Source organism: Mustela putorius, unplaced genomic scaffold, assembly GCF_011764305.1.
Source record: "Mustela putorius furo isolate JIRA1106 unplaced genomic scaffold, ASM1176430v1.1 tig00003853_pilon_pilon_pilon, whole genome shotgun sequence".
Taxonomy (NCBI): domain Eukaryota; kingdom Metazoa; phylum Chordata; class Mammalia; order Carnivora; family Mustelidae; genus Mustela; species Mustela putorius.
The window spans coordinates 18476581-18494742 of record NW_025422005.1 but is presented as its reverse complement, the minus strand read 5'-3'; the positions used below and the strand labels follow the sequence as shown (position 1 = coordinate 18494742).

General features: G+C 43.4%; 1 protein-coding gene across 1 annotated transcript in view; it reads right to left on the bottom strand.

The window, feature by feature from the left end:
* MACO1 (macoilin 1) overlaps nucleotides 1–18162 on the bottom strand; it is a 63209-nt gene that overhangs the window by 12682 nt on the left and 32365 nt on the right. The window contains 3 exon segments of the mRNA XM_045063982.1: nucleotides 412–556; nucleotides 559–593; nucleotides 1911–2069. Of these exon segments, the coding sequence (XP_044919917.1) occupies nucleotides 412–556; nucleotides 559–593; nucleotides 1911–2069 (339 nt within the window).

Here is an 18162-nt window from a genome sequence, read left to right as displayed (position 1 = left end):
ACTGGAGTCTCTCCCAGTGTTTAGAAGTTGATGGCCACACAGAAAGTGACCAGAAACCCTTTGATGAGCAGCACTTAGCCTCCTGGGTGTGAGAGGCATGGTGCCGCCCTCATCCCGCTTCCTAGATGAGGTTGCTGAGGGATGAAGCTGTTACAAGACCACGCAAGTTGCACAGATGGGGCTTAGCTAGTCAGGAAATAACACTTGGTGGCAACCTCTCATTGCCTGATGGTTCTATTTCAACCCCGCCTGAGGCCTCATACTCTCATGCCGGTCTTGGTGCAAGGCAGAGGCAGAACACCTCATCCACCTCCGATGCAGAGTAGGGAGGTGGGGGGGGTTAAGGGGTGTTGGTTGTGGAGGGAGCGGGGACGAAGGGTGGGGGTGGGGAGGGGGGCATCATGGACATACCTAGACGCGGCAGCAAATGCAACGGCCCGGGCAGCAGTAGCTTCTTCCAACTTCTTCCTCTTTTTCTCCTCCATTAATTGCTTTTCTACAAAACTTCGGGCTTCCTGCTCAGCTTTTAGCTTTTTCTCCAACTGGCTGATATTTGTTTGTCTTTTTGCTTCATTTGCACAGCGTTATGTAATCTATATGGAAACGATTATCATACAGAGTTTCATTGTTAGAAATGCCCACTAGAAACTCTGGGGAAACGTGGCTCCTCTTTTGAACAGCAAATCATAAAAGTCAGCTTCCAGAGTGCCCGGAGAAAAACACATTGTCGTTATTCTTCAACAAGAGCAGCCTAACAAGATACAGAATAAGACCCAGCCTTTGCCCTACTATGGGAAGCGATCTACAGAAGGCACTCCAGAAAAAGGGATAAAACAAGTTTCTATCAGAGGGAAAGACTGCTGTACCACTAATTCTAGTTGTGCCCCAAAGCACCTTGAGAGAATTTTCATTGATCAAAGAACTACCAATGGAACCAGCCCCATGAAAGCTGAGGTAAAGGGTGGAAGAGGGAAGGTGGTTTTTTTTTTTTTTTTTTTGGCCTGAATGTAGTTATGCTGTGGCCCTGCTGCAGCCTTTCCTTTTCCAGCTGTGAGCGGTCTTCTCCAAGTATCCCAAAACAGACCCTGGAGTTAGTCAGAGGGTGCTTAATTTCACAAAGAGATTTCAGCCGTACTCCCTTCCGTGCCTACTCCCACACCCAGCATTCCACATCAGTACAAGGTGAGTTCATCTCAGTGTATCAGCGTCAGGCGAGAGCCTTCACGTATATGGGTCAGAAGCAATGGAGAAGTTACGTGCTTATAAGCCTCTGGCTTTGAGTTATGTTCCTCCAGAATGTCGAAGGACTCCTCTATCAATGGAAGAAGCCCAGAGCCTATGATAGTAATCATTACCCCAGGCACACACTGCCGAAAGAATAAAAAAGGGGGGGGGGCAGATCAATACTGAGTCAAGAAGTAATTCCAGGATGAATCAATGGGAAGTATAAACAAATTCAAACAGAAGAGCTGGTTTTTTGCTTGCCTCTTTTTAAATAAAATAAAAATTCAGGGTCATTTTTTGGGTCCCAGATATCAAAGTAAATAGAGTCTGTTCCTCTGGAAACTTTCATTCAAAGGAGCAGGATTTTCAAATCGTAGCAGAACAACTTCTGTCAATTTTACTTATAGTATCACAGAAGCTCAATGACTATTTTAAACTAAGAGAAGAACTTATTAAATGAAAAGAAAGAACAGTAACATTAGTAAACTGTGCTGTTGGGATGAAACAAGTTTTCGTAGGTTTTGTAACATGCTGAGTATCTGGTACTACGTTAAATATTTTAAATATTTCATTTAACACCCCTACGACCAGGTCCTCTTGTCATCACACCTCTTTTACTCCAACCCCTGGAACCACAGGAACAGTGAAACCGCCTGGTGGCGACTGAGGCCCCCGGGTGCACGTACTTGTTCTGCAGCAGCTCGTTCTCCTGCCGGAGCTGGCCCATTTCGGAGCGGATCCCCCGCTCGGTGCTGGACAGGGAGCTGATCTGACTGCGGAGCTCCTGTTCCACTTGTCTGCTGGCCTGCAGGTCAGCCTTTAACTTTTTAATGTCTTGTTCCAGCCTAGGAGAAGGAGAAATGTGGCATTTTCATCAGGGAAAGGGCACCCACAGGGCTCTGCGGGAGACCCTGGGTGACGTCCCAGACTTCCTGGGATTGGGTTGGGGGGTGGCGGGCAGCGGCATTAGACCCCCCGGGGCAGCTCCTGCCAGCGGCCAGACTCCTGTCTGCAACTGGCTTTTCACTGTGTGCTTCCTTCTGCCCCAGCCCCTACCCCTTCCCATGGCCAGAGAGTAACCTGTTTGCTCCGCATGCGGGGAGCACGGACACCCAGGTGCTTGTGAATTCCTGAGCTGCCAATAAAGGAGGAAGGGAAGGCAGAGAGAGGGTGGCTGAAGGCTTGGGTCCCCCAACACACACACACACACACACACAGTGAATTTCCTATGCCCCCCTGCCCCCCCCAAATCCCCGGAAGGGAGATGTATCAGTAACGGTCAGCTCATGCCCCACTGGCTCTGAGATGATTCTGATACACCAGAATTTACCCTCTCAGATTCCCTTCCACCTTGGGCCCAGAGAACAAGAGTTTCTCAGGCAACCTCTGAAATTGCTAGCATCCTTGCTACATGATGTTCACACTTCCAGTGACTGTGACAGAGGAGCTTATTCAGCTCAACAACAGTGTGAACAGGAACCAATGACGCGCTCTGAGAATCGTAAGAGAATTCTACCTGTGAGCTGAAGCCCATCTTTTCTCTCCAGCTCCTTAACCTCTGTTCCATCTGTTTTCTCTTAGTATAGTAACAGCTTTATTTTAAGTGACACATTTTGGGGAGCTATCACATGCGCAGGTGGGCCTGAAGAGAGTCAACAGAAAGTATAAAACCCAGACTCTCTTCATCAGAGGGCTTTGTAATGTCACTAGAGGCCAACAAGTGACGATTTTTAGTGGTGAGACAGCAGCACAAGGAAGCTGGATTAAATACACGTGAGAAAGAGTAACAACTAGTACTTAATGAGAACTTAGGTGCTACACACTGTTTGTTCCACAGGCTTTACTGGTATGAACTCATTTAGTCAGCACAACCGTAGGCTAAAAGTTTGTTATTCCCATTCTTACAGATGAAGAGGGCTAGACTGGGGAAAGGCTCCAGCCCCAGGTGACACGGGCCCCAGAGCCCACCCTCTTCTCCAGCAGGCTGAGCCGTGGCCATGTCCTCCATAGCCGGGGATGGACGAGAAGTGCTACAGGAGTTCTGACAAGAGAAGGTGGGAATTAGGTTGGGCCTGGAAGGCTGGGCAGGATTTGAAGAAGGGGAGGAGGGGCCACTCTAAACAAGGGGAAAACATGCTCAAAAGCTCAAAAGCCATAGATATTTGGGGACGGAACAATCAGTCTGGCCTCTGAGGAAACCGTGTACTCTGGGAACAGAGTGAGAAGGAGTAGAATGGGTCTGGAGGATGGGACTGTGGGGAACACTGAAGGTCAGGCCAAGGATAGCGGCTGGTGGCCTGAGGAGCTATGCTTTCTGACAAACGAAAACGCAGGCAAAAGTCAGTTTGCTCTGAAGAGACCCTTATGCATGTCGCAAATCCAAAATACCAGCAGAACCGAGATTTCTGGCGGGCAGTGTGACCTCTCCTTGGAACTGCCAGCACCACAGACGTAAGCCCTTACAGACATGTTTTATTAAGCACCAAGTCCCCAGGGCCCACCACAGTGAACAACACTTACTAAATATATGTTGCCTGGCCTCCCTTGGGAAACCAAAGAGCGGCTTTATTTACCCATCTACCTTTAGTCAACTGAAACAAGATCTCAAAAACAGAAAGTCGTAACACATTGATGGTCCTTTCCCAGGCATCGTAGCCTGTCCCCCTGTCCAGTGTACAGGAACAGATGAGAGACCTGGTTTTCCAGAAGCACGGCCTCGTCTCCTGACATAGCTCACTCCCCAGGGAAGGGTCACAAGTCAACATCACGCCACACTTTCCCTTTAGCCAGGGTTATCCCAGTTGAATGTGCTCCCAGAAGTGCTCTGAACAATTACAGACTGGCATTTATATCATCCCCACACCATCCCTCGTTCACCCGAAGTAACCCAAGGGATATCTTCCAAAACAGGTCGATGCTGTCAGGTTATCCCCATTAAGAAGATGGGTTGAAAACATGTTAGGTTATTCGTCTTTCTGGAGAAGTCGGTTTCAGTCTGAGGATTGCATTTCTAGTAGAAAGGGTGAGTTTCAAGAAGAGAATAAGGGCTTAGCATGGGGTTTAGGACCAGGATTCTAGATTCAGTTCTGATGCCAAGTCCGTGACCCTGGGCAAGGCATGTAACCTTCCAGGACTCAGTTTCCCCATTGTAGGCTAATGACCTCTAGAGTTCCTCCCGGCTCAGGCTAGGGTTTCTAGGCCTGACACACTTACAGCCGGCTGCTGATCTGCTTCTTCAGATTAGCAACCTAAGCTGTATCATATGCAGAGGCCCAGGAATCAAGTTCCACACAACCAGCCCACTGGGGCAAAGCACTGTCACAGATGGGAATGAGATCTGCAGAGGCTGGATGGCAATAATTTTGCAGTTATTATTTTGCACCTTTAATCTCTAAGGGCCCATTTTCCTACCCTGAACTAAGGATAATGACAATATTCTGAATGAAAATTTAGAGCTCCTTGAGAAAGGTAAAAACTCAAAGACTTAATGCACTTACGAGAACAAAAAAAAATACAAAATACTTTGAGTGTAACTTCTGGAGACCACAGAACCCTAAACAAAAATATATTTTCTGGGGTGCCTGGGAGGCTCAGTGGGTTAAAGCCTCTGCCTTCAGCTCAGGTCATGATCCCAGAGTCCTGGGATCAAGCCCCACATAGGGCTCTCTGCTCCGTGGGGAGCCTGCTTCTTCCTCTCTCTGCCTGCCTCTCTGCCTACTTGTAATCTCTGTCTGTCAAATAAATAAACAAAAATCTAAAATATATATATATATTTTTTTTCTTATGTAGAATTGTGAGATTTTTGTCAAAGACAATACAACAAAAATGGAACGACGTGGTTACCAGGGTTAGGAAAATTCCCAAGGTTTGTGCCCTTTGGTGAATGTGTGTTATAGTTCAACAAAAAGTTTATTTTTAAAATAAAATAACTTAATTTCACAAAACAGAGAAGTAAAATCAAATTGCTTCAGGATTTTCAAAACTGCCACCAATTTTGTAAGACTCGGAATTACTGTTCTCCAAACAGCTGCGGCAGACCTGTGAGCGAACACCAGCATTCCCAGTTGAAGAGACTGGGGGAAACACCACTTGGTGACACACAAGATAACTTTTGAGTGCTAAATGGAAAACTCTCAGGAATTTTTAAAACATATAAAGGGCCATTATATATGGTCTCTCAGAAAAAGCATTAATTTAACCTCGCATGTTAATTTAACCCAGCAGACTACATTTTAAATCTTAACTGAGGTAGGTGGTAAAATGATTTATAATCCCTTATTAGATCTATTTTTTTTTTAAGATTGTATTTATTTATTTGACAGAGAGAGAGAGAGAGATCACAAGCAGGCAGAGAGGCAGGCAGAGAGAGAAGGGGAAGCAGGCTCCCTGCTGAGCAGAGAGCCCAGTGAGAACCCTGACAACTTGACCTGAGCTGAAGGCAGAGGCTTAACCCACTGAGCCACCCAGGCACCCCTAGATCTATTTTTCATTGCAAAAGTGACGCGGAGTCCAGGCTAAACACTGCATACAACAACAGAAAAGTAAAAATACAGAATAAAAATGTCAGCAATTCTTAATCCTCTCAACCAGACAGAAGCACTCACTTCACCTTTGGTATGCTTCTGTCCTGCACGTGTCTTCTTTCTCTTTCTTCATACACGTCAGTATTTTTTAATGTTGATGTGACAGTACCATATATGCAGTCTGCATCTCGTCCGCACCGTTCCACATCATCAGAAATTATTCTGTTCTGTTTTTGGTTTTGTTTTAAGTCTGGCAAAGATTGTTTTGTTTTGTTTTCTTAAGTAGGCTCCATGCCCAATGTGGGGCTTGAACTCAGGACTCAGATCAAGAGCCGCTTGCCCTACTACTGACTGAGCCAACCAGGCGCCCCCAGAAAATTTTCATAAGCGATTTAATTGCTGCATAATATTCCACTGTATGGATGCACTATACAATCCTATTCTCTAAGATATATTTCAATTTTTGCATATGCTCAACAGAAAAATGTACACAAGTTTTAAAAAAGAATTATGTGAATTAGGAACTTGAACTGAACCAAGACAAAGTGCCAGGGACATTTATTAGACCAATAACTACTACTTGTCTTAATGGTATACTTAACCCTTTGGTGCTGAAGGTCAATACTTCCTAGATAAAATGCAGCTATATAATTTATTGGTGTGAAGCACCAAGAAGTACTGATTAAATGGTGTTAGAGGTTAATGCAAAATCTTCAAATGTATTCATGTGATATTATTAAAATGTCAATAGCTGTAATCTGAATGAGAAGCAAGTGGTCAGGAAGAAAATGAGGCAGACGTGTAACAGTTTATAACCCTTAGAACCGATTTCTGTAAATAAAAAAGGAAGGGGGAAAGCAAACGCATCCACAAGCTCAGACCATTTTTATCAGACCTAAATCCTACTCTCTTCCCTACACAAAAGATTAAGATATAAAAGGGAACTTTACTCCAGAAGAAGTGCAATCTCATCCCCAAAAAAAGAAAAGGAAAGAAAAGAAATTGGGCCAGAGAGATCTTGACAAACCTTGGTAAGGCTCAGGCAGGAAGTCAATGCACTTCCTGCTTGCCCAACTCCCGTGGCCCCAGTGTGCACCTTCGCAAAGTTTGCCCAATGCTGTTACCACTTGGGATGCAGACAGGGCCCCTGGCAAAGCTGGAGTCCGAGTGCCTAACAAACATGCCCACTGGTGCCTAATTAGACAACCCAAGGTTCTAACCAACCCAAAATGTTACCTATTAGGTCCAGACACCTTTCCAAGTCACTTTTATTAATAATTTTAAAAGACAGCACCCAGGAGCACCTGGGTGGCTCAGTGGGTTAAAGCCTCTGTCTTCGGCTCAGCTTATGATCTCAGGGTCCTGGGATCAAGCCCTCCATCAGGCTCTCTGTTCAGTAGGGAGCCTGCTTCCTCCTCTCTCTCTGCCTGCCTCTCTACCTACTTGTGATCTCTGTCTGTCAAATAAATAAAATTTTAGGAAAAAAAAAAAAAAAAGACAGCACCCAACTTGTAACCTGTGAAGTGACCTCTGACCCCCAGACTGGCTCAGTCACAGCAGGAGGTGGGCTCCGTTGGAGCAGCCCTTACTCAGGCAGGCGGCCTTCAAAGCCCAATTACTGGCCAAGGTGAGGATCCCTCTTAATTGCTCCAAACCCGAACCCTAGCTCACCTTCTCCCTCATCCCACCCAAAGAGGGTACATTGTCATATGACTGTCTGATAATTATTTTACATTTACATTACGTTACATTTTAATAAGGGGTGATCTCCTAGCTGACCAGAAGAATGAGGCTTAAACAGTAGCCTTCCAGGCGGGCTAAGGAGGAAAAATATCTCTGAGTATCTTGAAGTACATACGCCTGGTAGTAAAACAAAGTACAGTATTCAAGTGTCAGTTTTTAGTTGAAAGGGGTATTGTTTTAAGTATCTGAAAAGGTAGGGAGATACTTGTGTCTAAATGTCTGTAATCCTTATCTTCTGTGAATTACTGGAATTACAGCCCACAGTACTGTGACTTCACTGAAGGTGTAAAAGTCTCCAATGGGTATTGCCAATAACTTCAGGGTTTTAGAAATCCTGAGGCTTTATGAGCTCAGAGAACTATAAGGCTTTGGGGGCAGTAAATTTCCCTAGGAAGTAAGTCCTGCAGAAAAGGAGAGCTTTGTTTCAGCCAGGACTTCACCTAGGGATGACTAGGTTCCCCAGATCCGCAATGAGTCACACTCTATACCCACTCCAGAAAACCACCGAAGTGTAGTTTCTAGGGCTGCTGGTCTGACCCCATCAGAAAGGCGAGGAGCCTCCGCTCTGCTGGTTATCTCTGAACCCTAAAGAGCTAGTGACAGAGAGGCTATGGCTCTGCAAGACAACACAGAACTGGAAGTAACAAGCATCAGCAAGGACGTGGAGAACAGGGAACGCTTAGGCACTGTGGCTGGGAGCGTGAACTGGTGCAGCCGCTCCGGAAAACAGGATGGAGGCTCCTCAAAACACTAACCACAGAAGTACCATAGGATCCAGTAATTCCACTTCGAGTATTTATCCGAACAAAACGAAAACACTAATTGAAAAGACATATGCACCCTATGTTTACTGCAGTGCTATTTACAATAGCCGAGATATGGAAGCATCCTAAATGTCTACCGAGAGATAAAACGTAAAGGTATATGGTGTATATATACACAATGGAACACCGACCGGCCATTAAAAAAAAAAAAAAAGAATGAAATCTTGCCATTCGCAACAACATGGATAGACCATGTTATTGGTCTAATACCAATAATACTGGTCTAATACCAGAAGATATTATGCTAAGTGAAATAAGCCAGACAAAGACAAATACTATATGATTGCACTTATATGTGGAATCTAAAAAAAACGAACAAACAAAACAGAGAGAAACAGACTCTTAATATAGAGAACAAACTGGTGGTTGCCAAAGGGGAGAGAAAGGGTGAAATAGGTGGAGGGGATTAAGAGGTATATGCTTCCAGTCATAAAATAAATAAGTCCGGGGGATAGAAAGTATAGCATAAGGGATAGAATCAATAATATCACAATACACTTACCACAGTCAGCATTTCATAATGTATATAATTGTTGAATCACTATGTAATACATAGTGATTCAGCTCTACTTCAATTAAAAAAAAAAAAAATACAACCTCGGACACCTGGGTGGTTCAGTTGGTTAAGCGTCTGTCTGCCTTTGGCTCAGGTCAAGATCCCAGGGTCCTGGGATAGAGTTCTATATCGGGCTCTCTGCTCAGCGATGAGTCGGCTTCTCCCTCTTACTCTTCCTCTGTTCTCTCTCTCTCTCAAATAAGTAAATAAATTAAATCTTGAAAAAAAAAAAAACTTATAACCCTGCGTGCTCTATAAGAAAAGGGGCTTCGGAGATCATCTCCAAATTATACAGCCAAATAACTGAAAGATGGATGCTTCTAACAAACCGTCGCACCAGCCAAAATTACCTACTCCTTGTTTCCAGACATCTTCTGCCTTTAATTAGACCACCCTGTGGGGGAAGAATGGCCTCCAATTTTCGAACTACACTCTTCAAGGCCCAGTTAAAAAAGAAAAACAAAAACTAAACAAACTCTCCACCATCAGGTGCTGATCTCCAGGGCTCAAAGTTTTGTCTCCCTCTGAAATCTGAAAGCCCTTACTGTTGGTGCTTCTTGTTTGGCACTAAACCACTGCCCTGGGCTGTTTTTAAATTTGTTTTGGTTTTTAATCTTTTCCTGTGTATGTATCTTATTTTTACAAACACTATACATTCTTTGAAGCCAAGGACTGTGCTACAAAATTAGAAGCTGGGACTGTACTTCTGAAGTTTCTTCCAATCCTTACAGGCCTCTGTCTCTAACCCTCACTCTTTGTCCATCTCCCCAGTGCTAAGAACAGGGTCAGGTCTACCTACAGCAGACCACCCGATTCTTAGTTTAATAGTGGCTACAGGAGACAGGGGCAAATGGATGTCTGCTTTTCAAGAAGGCAGGTGAACATGAAAAGAATGAATGAAAAGCAACTGTTTCATCTTGGTAAGGACCTAATTCCATTAGGAGATCCCCTGGTATACATTAATTATACAAGACAAGACTTGTTTAGGACCACACAGTTGTCTATGCAGAACACTGAGCTCATGCATTAAAGCTCTGTCCCCAGAAGAAATAGTATTTATCCTCTCCACCAACTCCCTCCCCTCCCCTTTCCAGGGCATTCTCACTGGCAGGAAGGACAGCATGGGACATGCACATAAAAACCCAAATGCATTTCATCTCCAATAAGGCGTACACTAACCTGAAGCTGTTCCAGCATGTTCTATAGACCACATCTTTGGAAACAGTGAAACAAAGCTGCCTCAGGTCTCACTGTGGTCACTACAATTGCTTACTAGGCACAAGTATCAAAAAATAAGCAAAAGCTTGATGATTACCAAGTAAAACCATATGACAGGGGGGCCTGGGTGGCTCAGTGGGTTAAGCCTCTGCCTTAGGCTCAGGTCATGATCCCAGCGTCCTGGGATCAAGCCCCGCATTGGGCTCTCTGCTTGGTAGGGAGCCTGCTTCCCCCTCTCTCTCTGCCTGCCTCTCTGCGTACTTGTGACCTCTCTCTCTGTTGTCAAATAAATAAAATCTTAAAAAAAAAAAAAACATATGACAAAGTAACTTATGTCTCTGCTCCCTAATCTGTCAAACACAAATGGTAAACACATTTCATCAAGAACGCAACAAGAGAAAAGGAATCCGAGAGGCATTCACATATGGTCATATAGGGAAACTGACTTCTTCAGATCCTTAAAAAATAAAGCTGTGAGTGCTAGGACTAATATTTTTAATAAGGTTCTTAAAGGATGTGGTCAGATTTGATCATTTGTATCAAAAGTCTTTAAAATATTTTTATCTGTTGATGCAGTGTCCCACTCCCTGACACTCATTAGGGACCTAGAGAGACACACACAAAGACTTATGTAACAGTGTGCTTGTTGCTGCATTATTTCTAATAAGAAAGAAATCAGAGACACTTAAATATTCAACAGATGACTGGCTAATTGTATATTCATGTGTCTGACTGACAGACAACCATTAAAAAACCAATAAGGAAGAATATTTGATGACATAGGAGAATGCTCATGATACAGTCAGTGAAAAAGACAAGTTACAAAACATTATGGGTAAAAAAATGTGTGTGTGTGTGTGTATAATGGAATATTACACAGCCATCAAAAAATGAAATCTTGCCATTTGCAACGACATGGAAGGAACTAGAGGGTATTATGCTGAGCGAAATAAGTCAATCAGAGAAAGACAATTATCATATGATCTCTCTGATATGAGGAATTTAAGAGGCAGGGCAGGGGGACGTGGGAGGAAGGGAAGGGAAAAAAATGAAACAAGATGGGACCAGGGAGGGAGACAAACTGTAAAAGACTCTTAATCTTAGGAAATGAGCAGGGTTGCTGGGAGGTGGGGGAGGAAGGATAGGCTGGTTGGGTGATGTACATTGGGGAGGGTATGTACTATGGTGAGTGGTATGAACTGTGTAAGACTCATGATTCACAGACCTGTACCTCTAAAGCAAATAATATATGTTAATAAATTTAAAATAAATAAATAAATAAATAAAACATTACACATAGTATGAGCTCCATCTGTAAAAAGACTGTGCGAGAGAAAAAAGACTGGCAGGATATATAATAAGATAGTGACTATCTCTTCTTGATCTTCAAAATTGGATATAATCCTTCTCCTAATACCCTCCATGTTAGGAGAAGGAAAGGAAAAGTGAATGGGGGTAAATCAGGGGGAGACAAACTATGAGAGACTGTGGACTCTGAGAAACAAAGTGAGGGTTATGGAGAGGAGGAGGGGGCTGGGGGTTGGGTGAGCCTGGTGGTGGGTATTAAGGAGGGCATGTATTTCATGGGTGTGGTGCATAAACAATGAATCTTGGAACAATGAAAATAAAATTAAGATGTTAAAATATTGGATATAATCAATATATAGAAAAATTTTTTAACATTTTATTATTTTATAATTGGGAGAAAAGTTATTTTAAAAGACAAGGCTATAATGACATATCACCTCCTACCTATAAGAATGGCTAAAATCAACAATACAAGAAACAACCAGCAGTTGGCAAGGAGGTAGAGAAAGGAAAACCCTCTTGCACTGTTGGTGGGAAGACAAACTGGTGTAGCCACTCTGGAGAACAGTATGGAGGTTCTCAAAAGTTAAATTTGGAACTACCCTATGACCCAGCAACTGCACTACTAGGTATTCACCCAAAGAACAAAAAAATACTAATTCAAAGGGATACACGCATCCTGATGTTTACAGCAGCATCATCTACAATAGCCAAATTATGGAAACACCCCATGTGTCCACCGATTGATGAATGGATTGATGAATGTGATTATAATATCCCCAATGGAATATTACTCAGCCACAAAAAGAATGAAATCTTGCCATCTGCAACCACATGGATGGAGTAAAAAAATACCATGCTAAGCAAAATAAATCAGAGGACATATACCAAATGATTTCACTCATATGCGGAATTTAAGAAACAAAACAAATGAGCAAAGTTGGGGGATGAGAAAGGGACAAACCAAGAATCAGACTCTTAACTAAAGAGAACTGCTGGTTACCAGGGGGAAGGGAGTTGGGGGGATGGGCTGAATAGGTGATGGAGACAAGGAGTGCACTAATCATGATGAGTATCGGGTCCTGCATGGATGTGTTTAATCGCTTTGCTGTACACCTGAAACTAATACTACACTGTATGTTAACTAACTGGAATTTAAATAAAAACTTTTTAAAAAAAAGCAAAAGAAGAGGCTGTTAATCTGCTTTCTATGGCTTTTCAATGTTCACTATTACTCTTGGATTTGTCCATGTCATTGGTCAGTTTCAGAATAACCTGAAAGCCTTAGGGAAAGTCCAACTCTTTTACTTTATAAACTTTTTAGGTCACTCCAGAAAAGGGGGAATTTAACCTTCTGGAATAGAGAATGCCTCACTTCCTGAATCTATATCAACTACTTCTTATTCATCAGTTCCTATCAAAATAATAGTTTTTCAGGGTGCCTGGGTGGCTCAGTGGATTAAGCCTCTGCCTTCGGCTCGGGTCATGGTCCCAGGGTCCTGGGATCAAGCCCCACATTGGGCTCTCTGCTCAGCGGGGAGCCTGCTTCCCCCTCCCTCTCTGCCTGCCTCTCTGCCTACTTGTGATCTCTGTCTGTCAAATAAAAAAAATAAAATCTTTAAAAAAAAAAAAAAGTTTTTCTAAATCTAGACTCCAGAGCTACAATCTATTGCCCTGGTTTGGCTCCCTCTGCAAAGGGGAGAGCAGGCATCGCTCTGACATCAGGCTTCATGGCATATACACATCATAAGGGATGGTGCTGGGAGGTCAGATTCTAAACCAGCTGGCCTGTGAAGTCGGAAAAACCAGCATCTAGGTCCCGAACTTTGGTGTATTTTATGTTCCAAGAACACAGCAGAGGAACATCTTGGTGTGGAAGAAGTCACCAGTCCTAGGCACAGGAGGGCTAAGCTGCTCTCCATACTGTATGGCTTGAGGAATACCAGACACCCAAACCACCCTTCTCATCACACGGCTTCCTGTCCTTTCTCCTTGTATGTGCTCTGAAAGTCTCACAGTCAGGTGTGTGCATTCAACTAGATAGGGAGTGGTCTCTGACCAGGGTAGGGGACCTCATCCACAGGTGCATGTTTTCCAGGAATGCCATGAACTAAAGGAAAGGAGAAGGCAAAAAGCTCCCATTAATAATACACAGCAGATTAGTTCATGGGATTTACCAGATATTTCCTAATAGAAAAGTCCTTCTTCTAGGAGTCAAGTTTTGATTGGTGGGGCCAGGGGGTAGGAGGGAACAAAATACAAGAATAACAGGAAGGTCAGGTGCAGAGCTTCCAAACTGGTCAGTCAGTCTGGCCCAGAAACATGTTTTGTTTGACCCTCCTCAACTTTATAACTGGGAGATTTGACATAGATATCTATCTTTGGCATCTCTTCAAAATCTCAGAAGACTTAGCACCACTAGGCCAGCCATTCTCCATGGTGACGACTGGCTGTCCCACTGGAAGGGTATGTGCTCCCAGACTCCCAGGGGCCACGTGCAGAAGTGACTGGAAATGATGGCACCCCTGGCCTGCCCGCCTCGTGCCTGTGCCCTGTCCTGCTCCTGCAGGAGTTAGTCTCTAACACCAGCTCTAGGGTGGGGGTTGAGAGGAGGGAGTAATAAGGGCAACAGTCTTTTCCAGTTCATTATTCTGTGTTTCTTTGTCCAACCTGTTAACAACACGCCACCCAGAGAGGCGACATGTACCTTAGGAGACAGAAGAGCTGTCATTCTTCCCATAAAAGAGAAACTAAAACTTGTTCTAGTCATGAGAGTCCTGGTTGGCTAAGAAAAAGGTCTCAGAGATTTGCAAAGACTGAATGCCCACGCTAGCTGTCAAAGGATCCAAACGGCTGGTTTCTAAATGATAGCGTGAGTAACATTTAAAGAATATAGTTCCTTTTCCTCGGAGCACATCCCCTTCAGGGAATCCACCCCTAATCCCCTTAGTTGGAAATCTCAATTCATCATGTGCCAGCAGGGGCACTGACTCAGAATCTGACACAGAGTTTTACAGTAGTTCCTTCTAAATTCTAGGGAGGAAACTTTCCAACTGCCTAACTAGAAATCCCTGTTTTGTTAGAATAAACGCTCAGTACTCAACATAAAAATGTTCCTAACGTGGACTCCCTGCCCCAAATAATTTGTGTACTTTATAATTTATCCATACAATATAATTATCTTCTTTGATCACCTGGATATGAAGATATTAGGTAAACCACTGCCTTAAATTCATTGATACCTTGTTTCTCAAAAACTGGTTTTCAAGTCACAACCTAGCCTGGTTTAAGTATAAAATTATCATGCTTCTATTACCACATTTATATCTCAGAATATTATAGTTTTAAATCACTGTAATGGTTAATATAAACTCAGACTATATTATGAATTAACATAAACAAAACTAACCAAGTAAAACCCTACAGGTTCCGTAAATACTGGGAGCGTGGCAGAAATGGTGATAAATCATGCCTGCTTGGAGGCAATGCTACACAAACATGAATCAAAAACATTTTCCCACAGAGACAGAAAACAAACACGCTAAACTTACTAAATAGAACGATGGCTCTACCACTTCTTTTTTGCACTTAATAACTTCCAGATAATTTGACAGCAGCTATTTCCAACATGTTTAATTTAGTTAGAACCTCTCACTGTCCGGTTTTCATAATCTGCACTCTAAAATTTCAGCTAAGAGTAAGACCACTCCATGTCAGTTTCTCAGTGTACCTGCAGCAGCCCGGCAGCCAGCACTCGCTGGGAAAGCGGCCAGGGTAAACCCCCAAAGCCTGATCCCTGGCCCCCAAGATCAGATTTTCTCATGCAAACTATTCCTGACACACAGCAAACTGTATTCAAAGGCAAAAGAGAACAATCAAATGGACCATTCTCCCTCTCGCACCAGAAATGATACATAAGCAGTCAACACCCTTTCTAACCTGGGAACTGCCTTGGAGCAGATCTGTGGGATCTGAGCTTCCTCTCCAACTACCACGGGGACAAGGAGAATGCCCAGGGCTGCGGGGTGGGAAGAGAGAGGGCGAGACTCACCAGGAGAGATGAGTAAGACAAGCAAACTGAGATGTTGTCCTCCAAGTTCTTGGCCGAGGTGTGTGTTGTGCTAAGATTCCCTGGCCCCGAAGCACCACAATCAACCCAATGCCAGAGCAAATGGCTTTTTTCTGAGAGCAGTTCCTTGGAGGAGTTTTCTCTCTTTGTCCCTTGTAAGTTCCAGACATTCTTGGACCTCCTGCACAGCCTTAGAAAACGGTACTGGGTGCCTGGGTGGCTCAGTTGGGTAAGAGTCTGACTCTTGATTTTGGCTCAGATCATGATGTCAGAGCCTGTGTAGGGCTCTGTGGTCAGTGGGGAGCCTGCTTGAGATTCCGCTCTCACTCTCCTTCTGCCCTCCCAACATCCCCCCCATAATAAAACACTCAAAAATAATAAAAAATAAGTTTTTTAAAAAGAGAAGAGTACTGATAGAGTACTAAATTTCAAAACTTCCTAGGAAATACCAAGGAAAGGGGCTTAGAGTAGAAAGCATTCTATTTTTTAGAAATAAGACTGTTAACAACCTAGTCCAGAGCAACAAATAGTAGGACACTGGATGTTTGTGCTTGACCTGGTCTGATGGAACATTTAGCTTTTCTCACGTCAAAAGCCTCTCTGAGCGCACGACAACTCCACTTTGAACCACACTGCACTGTACTTACTGATGCTCATCGTTTTCTCCCCCTCTTTCTAATATTTTCCCTGCACAAAGCTAATACTCACTCAACAAGTATTTATTGACTATCTGCTCTGTCTACCATGGTAGATAAGAGAAAAGGAGGTCCCTGACCTCACTGAGCTTACACTCCATTATGGATATAACAAGCCTGTGTAAAAATTCACACTACATAGAAATGGACCGTATAGGAAGTAAATATCCTCTATCATCAACTACAACTGACCATCTGGTACGTACTATTTCAAATAATTTTCTGTGTACTTGAGAACTACATCCACCCGTATTTTGTAATATATAATATTTTGCTACTTCCTCCCCTTTAATAATCAATCTTGGAGTCTTTCCATTATCTTTTTTTAAGATGGGTTTCCATCTTTCAAGAGAATCCTTTGTACACTTTCCCCTCCACACCAATGTGATTCCCCACTTAGGACTCTTCAGGACTTGGGGGAGGGCTGGAATAGTCCATAAAAATGCCATCTCCCCTGGGGCACCTGTTCCATAGACTGCTCATAGGCTCTACCTCCTGAACTGACTGCTCTGTCTTGTTTCTTCCCCACAGTCGGGTTGGCCTGTATTCTCGCTTTGTGCCAACAATCTCGGGTTCCATGTACTGAACCTCTTCCCCGCCTTCTGCTTCAGCATGGCACCAGCAAGTTCCTTGCCCTTCTTTGCCCCTGGAGCTAGGAGCCAGCCCTGCTTACTCCTAACCCTGAGATGGGCAAGTACCTGCAAAGCTTCCTGCAAGGGACAGGAAAGATGGGCAGCTGTAAGAACTGATGCCTCTTTGTTCTTCTGGTGTATAGCATCTGCCCCTAATTTTCCTTATTGCTTTGAAAAGCTTTTCTAAGATGAAAAAATAAGAGTTTCCTGGATTCTCTCTTTACATGGGTCTTTTTTAGTTATTTACACCAAGTCCTAGTAAATCCATGGACTTTATATTAAATATCAGTATCCAAAAATATGGCCCTTTCTTTTCAAAGGATATATAATTTTTAGTTGTGCATGGACATCTTGAAATGTGGGGAAATGAAAAATAAGAAGTACTGTACATTGTCTCTTCTTGTCAGTGTACCTGGGTGGCTCAGTTGCTTAAGCCCCTGCCTTGGGCTCAGGTCGTGATTCCAGAATCCTGGGATCGAGTCTCGAGTTGACCTCCCTGCTTGCTGGGGAGTCTGCCTCTCACTCTGCCCCTCTCTGCCCGTTCCTGCTCTCTATCTCTCAAACAAATAAAATCTTAAAAAACAACAACAACAAAAAACCTGTTTTCTGTTGTTTTTCCCTAAAGAGCAAGACCACGCCCCAGAGGTTTATATAAGTCAGAGGCTATACAACAATCTCAAATGATAGTATTTGAAAGAAAAGATTAAATTCAGAAATACAAAAGACTGTGAACTGCTAGTTATACCACACTTGGGCAGTCTGTGCCACCAGCAAGTCCAGTCAAAGGGGGAAACTGGCTGTTTTTAGCTTTGGCTACTTTTGTCTCCTTTTTTAAGCTAAACCTAAAAATCGTAAATGCAAACAGAAGGTTTATTTGGGCTAGAAAGTGGAATGAAGAGCACTGACATTGTGCTTAATGGAACCCACCAGCTTAAACTAGACAGGAGTCACAAACACATAACACCCTGCTAAAACACAATACTAATCAATATACTCATTGATGGCCTAGAACATTATATACCCATTTAATAAAATATGTTGTCATCAATATATATGCTCCAAACAGATTTCTCTAAGATCCAGATATGGTAATATAAGTTAGTCCCTGGGCATGAATGTTCAATGCTCCTCAGTATAAGTGTTTCTGTATCCCTCTGAGGCAGGGCCACCACTGGCTGAGAGATTATCTAAAAAATCCTGATAAACACTTTCTCCTCTATCTCCCTATTTCAAGTCTCCAAATAAGCAGGATTATACAAACAAACTAAGATTTAAATGGCTATATTTTGGTGTGCTTAAAATAACCAAATACAGGGACGCCTGGGTGGCTCAGTGGGTTGAAGCCTCTGCCTTCTGCTCGGGTCGTGGTC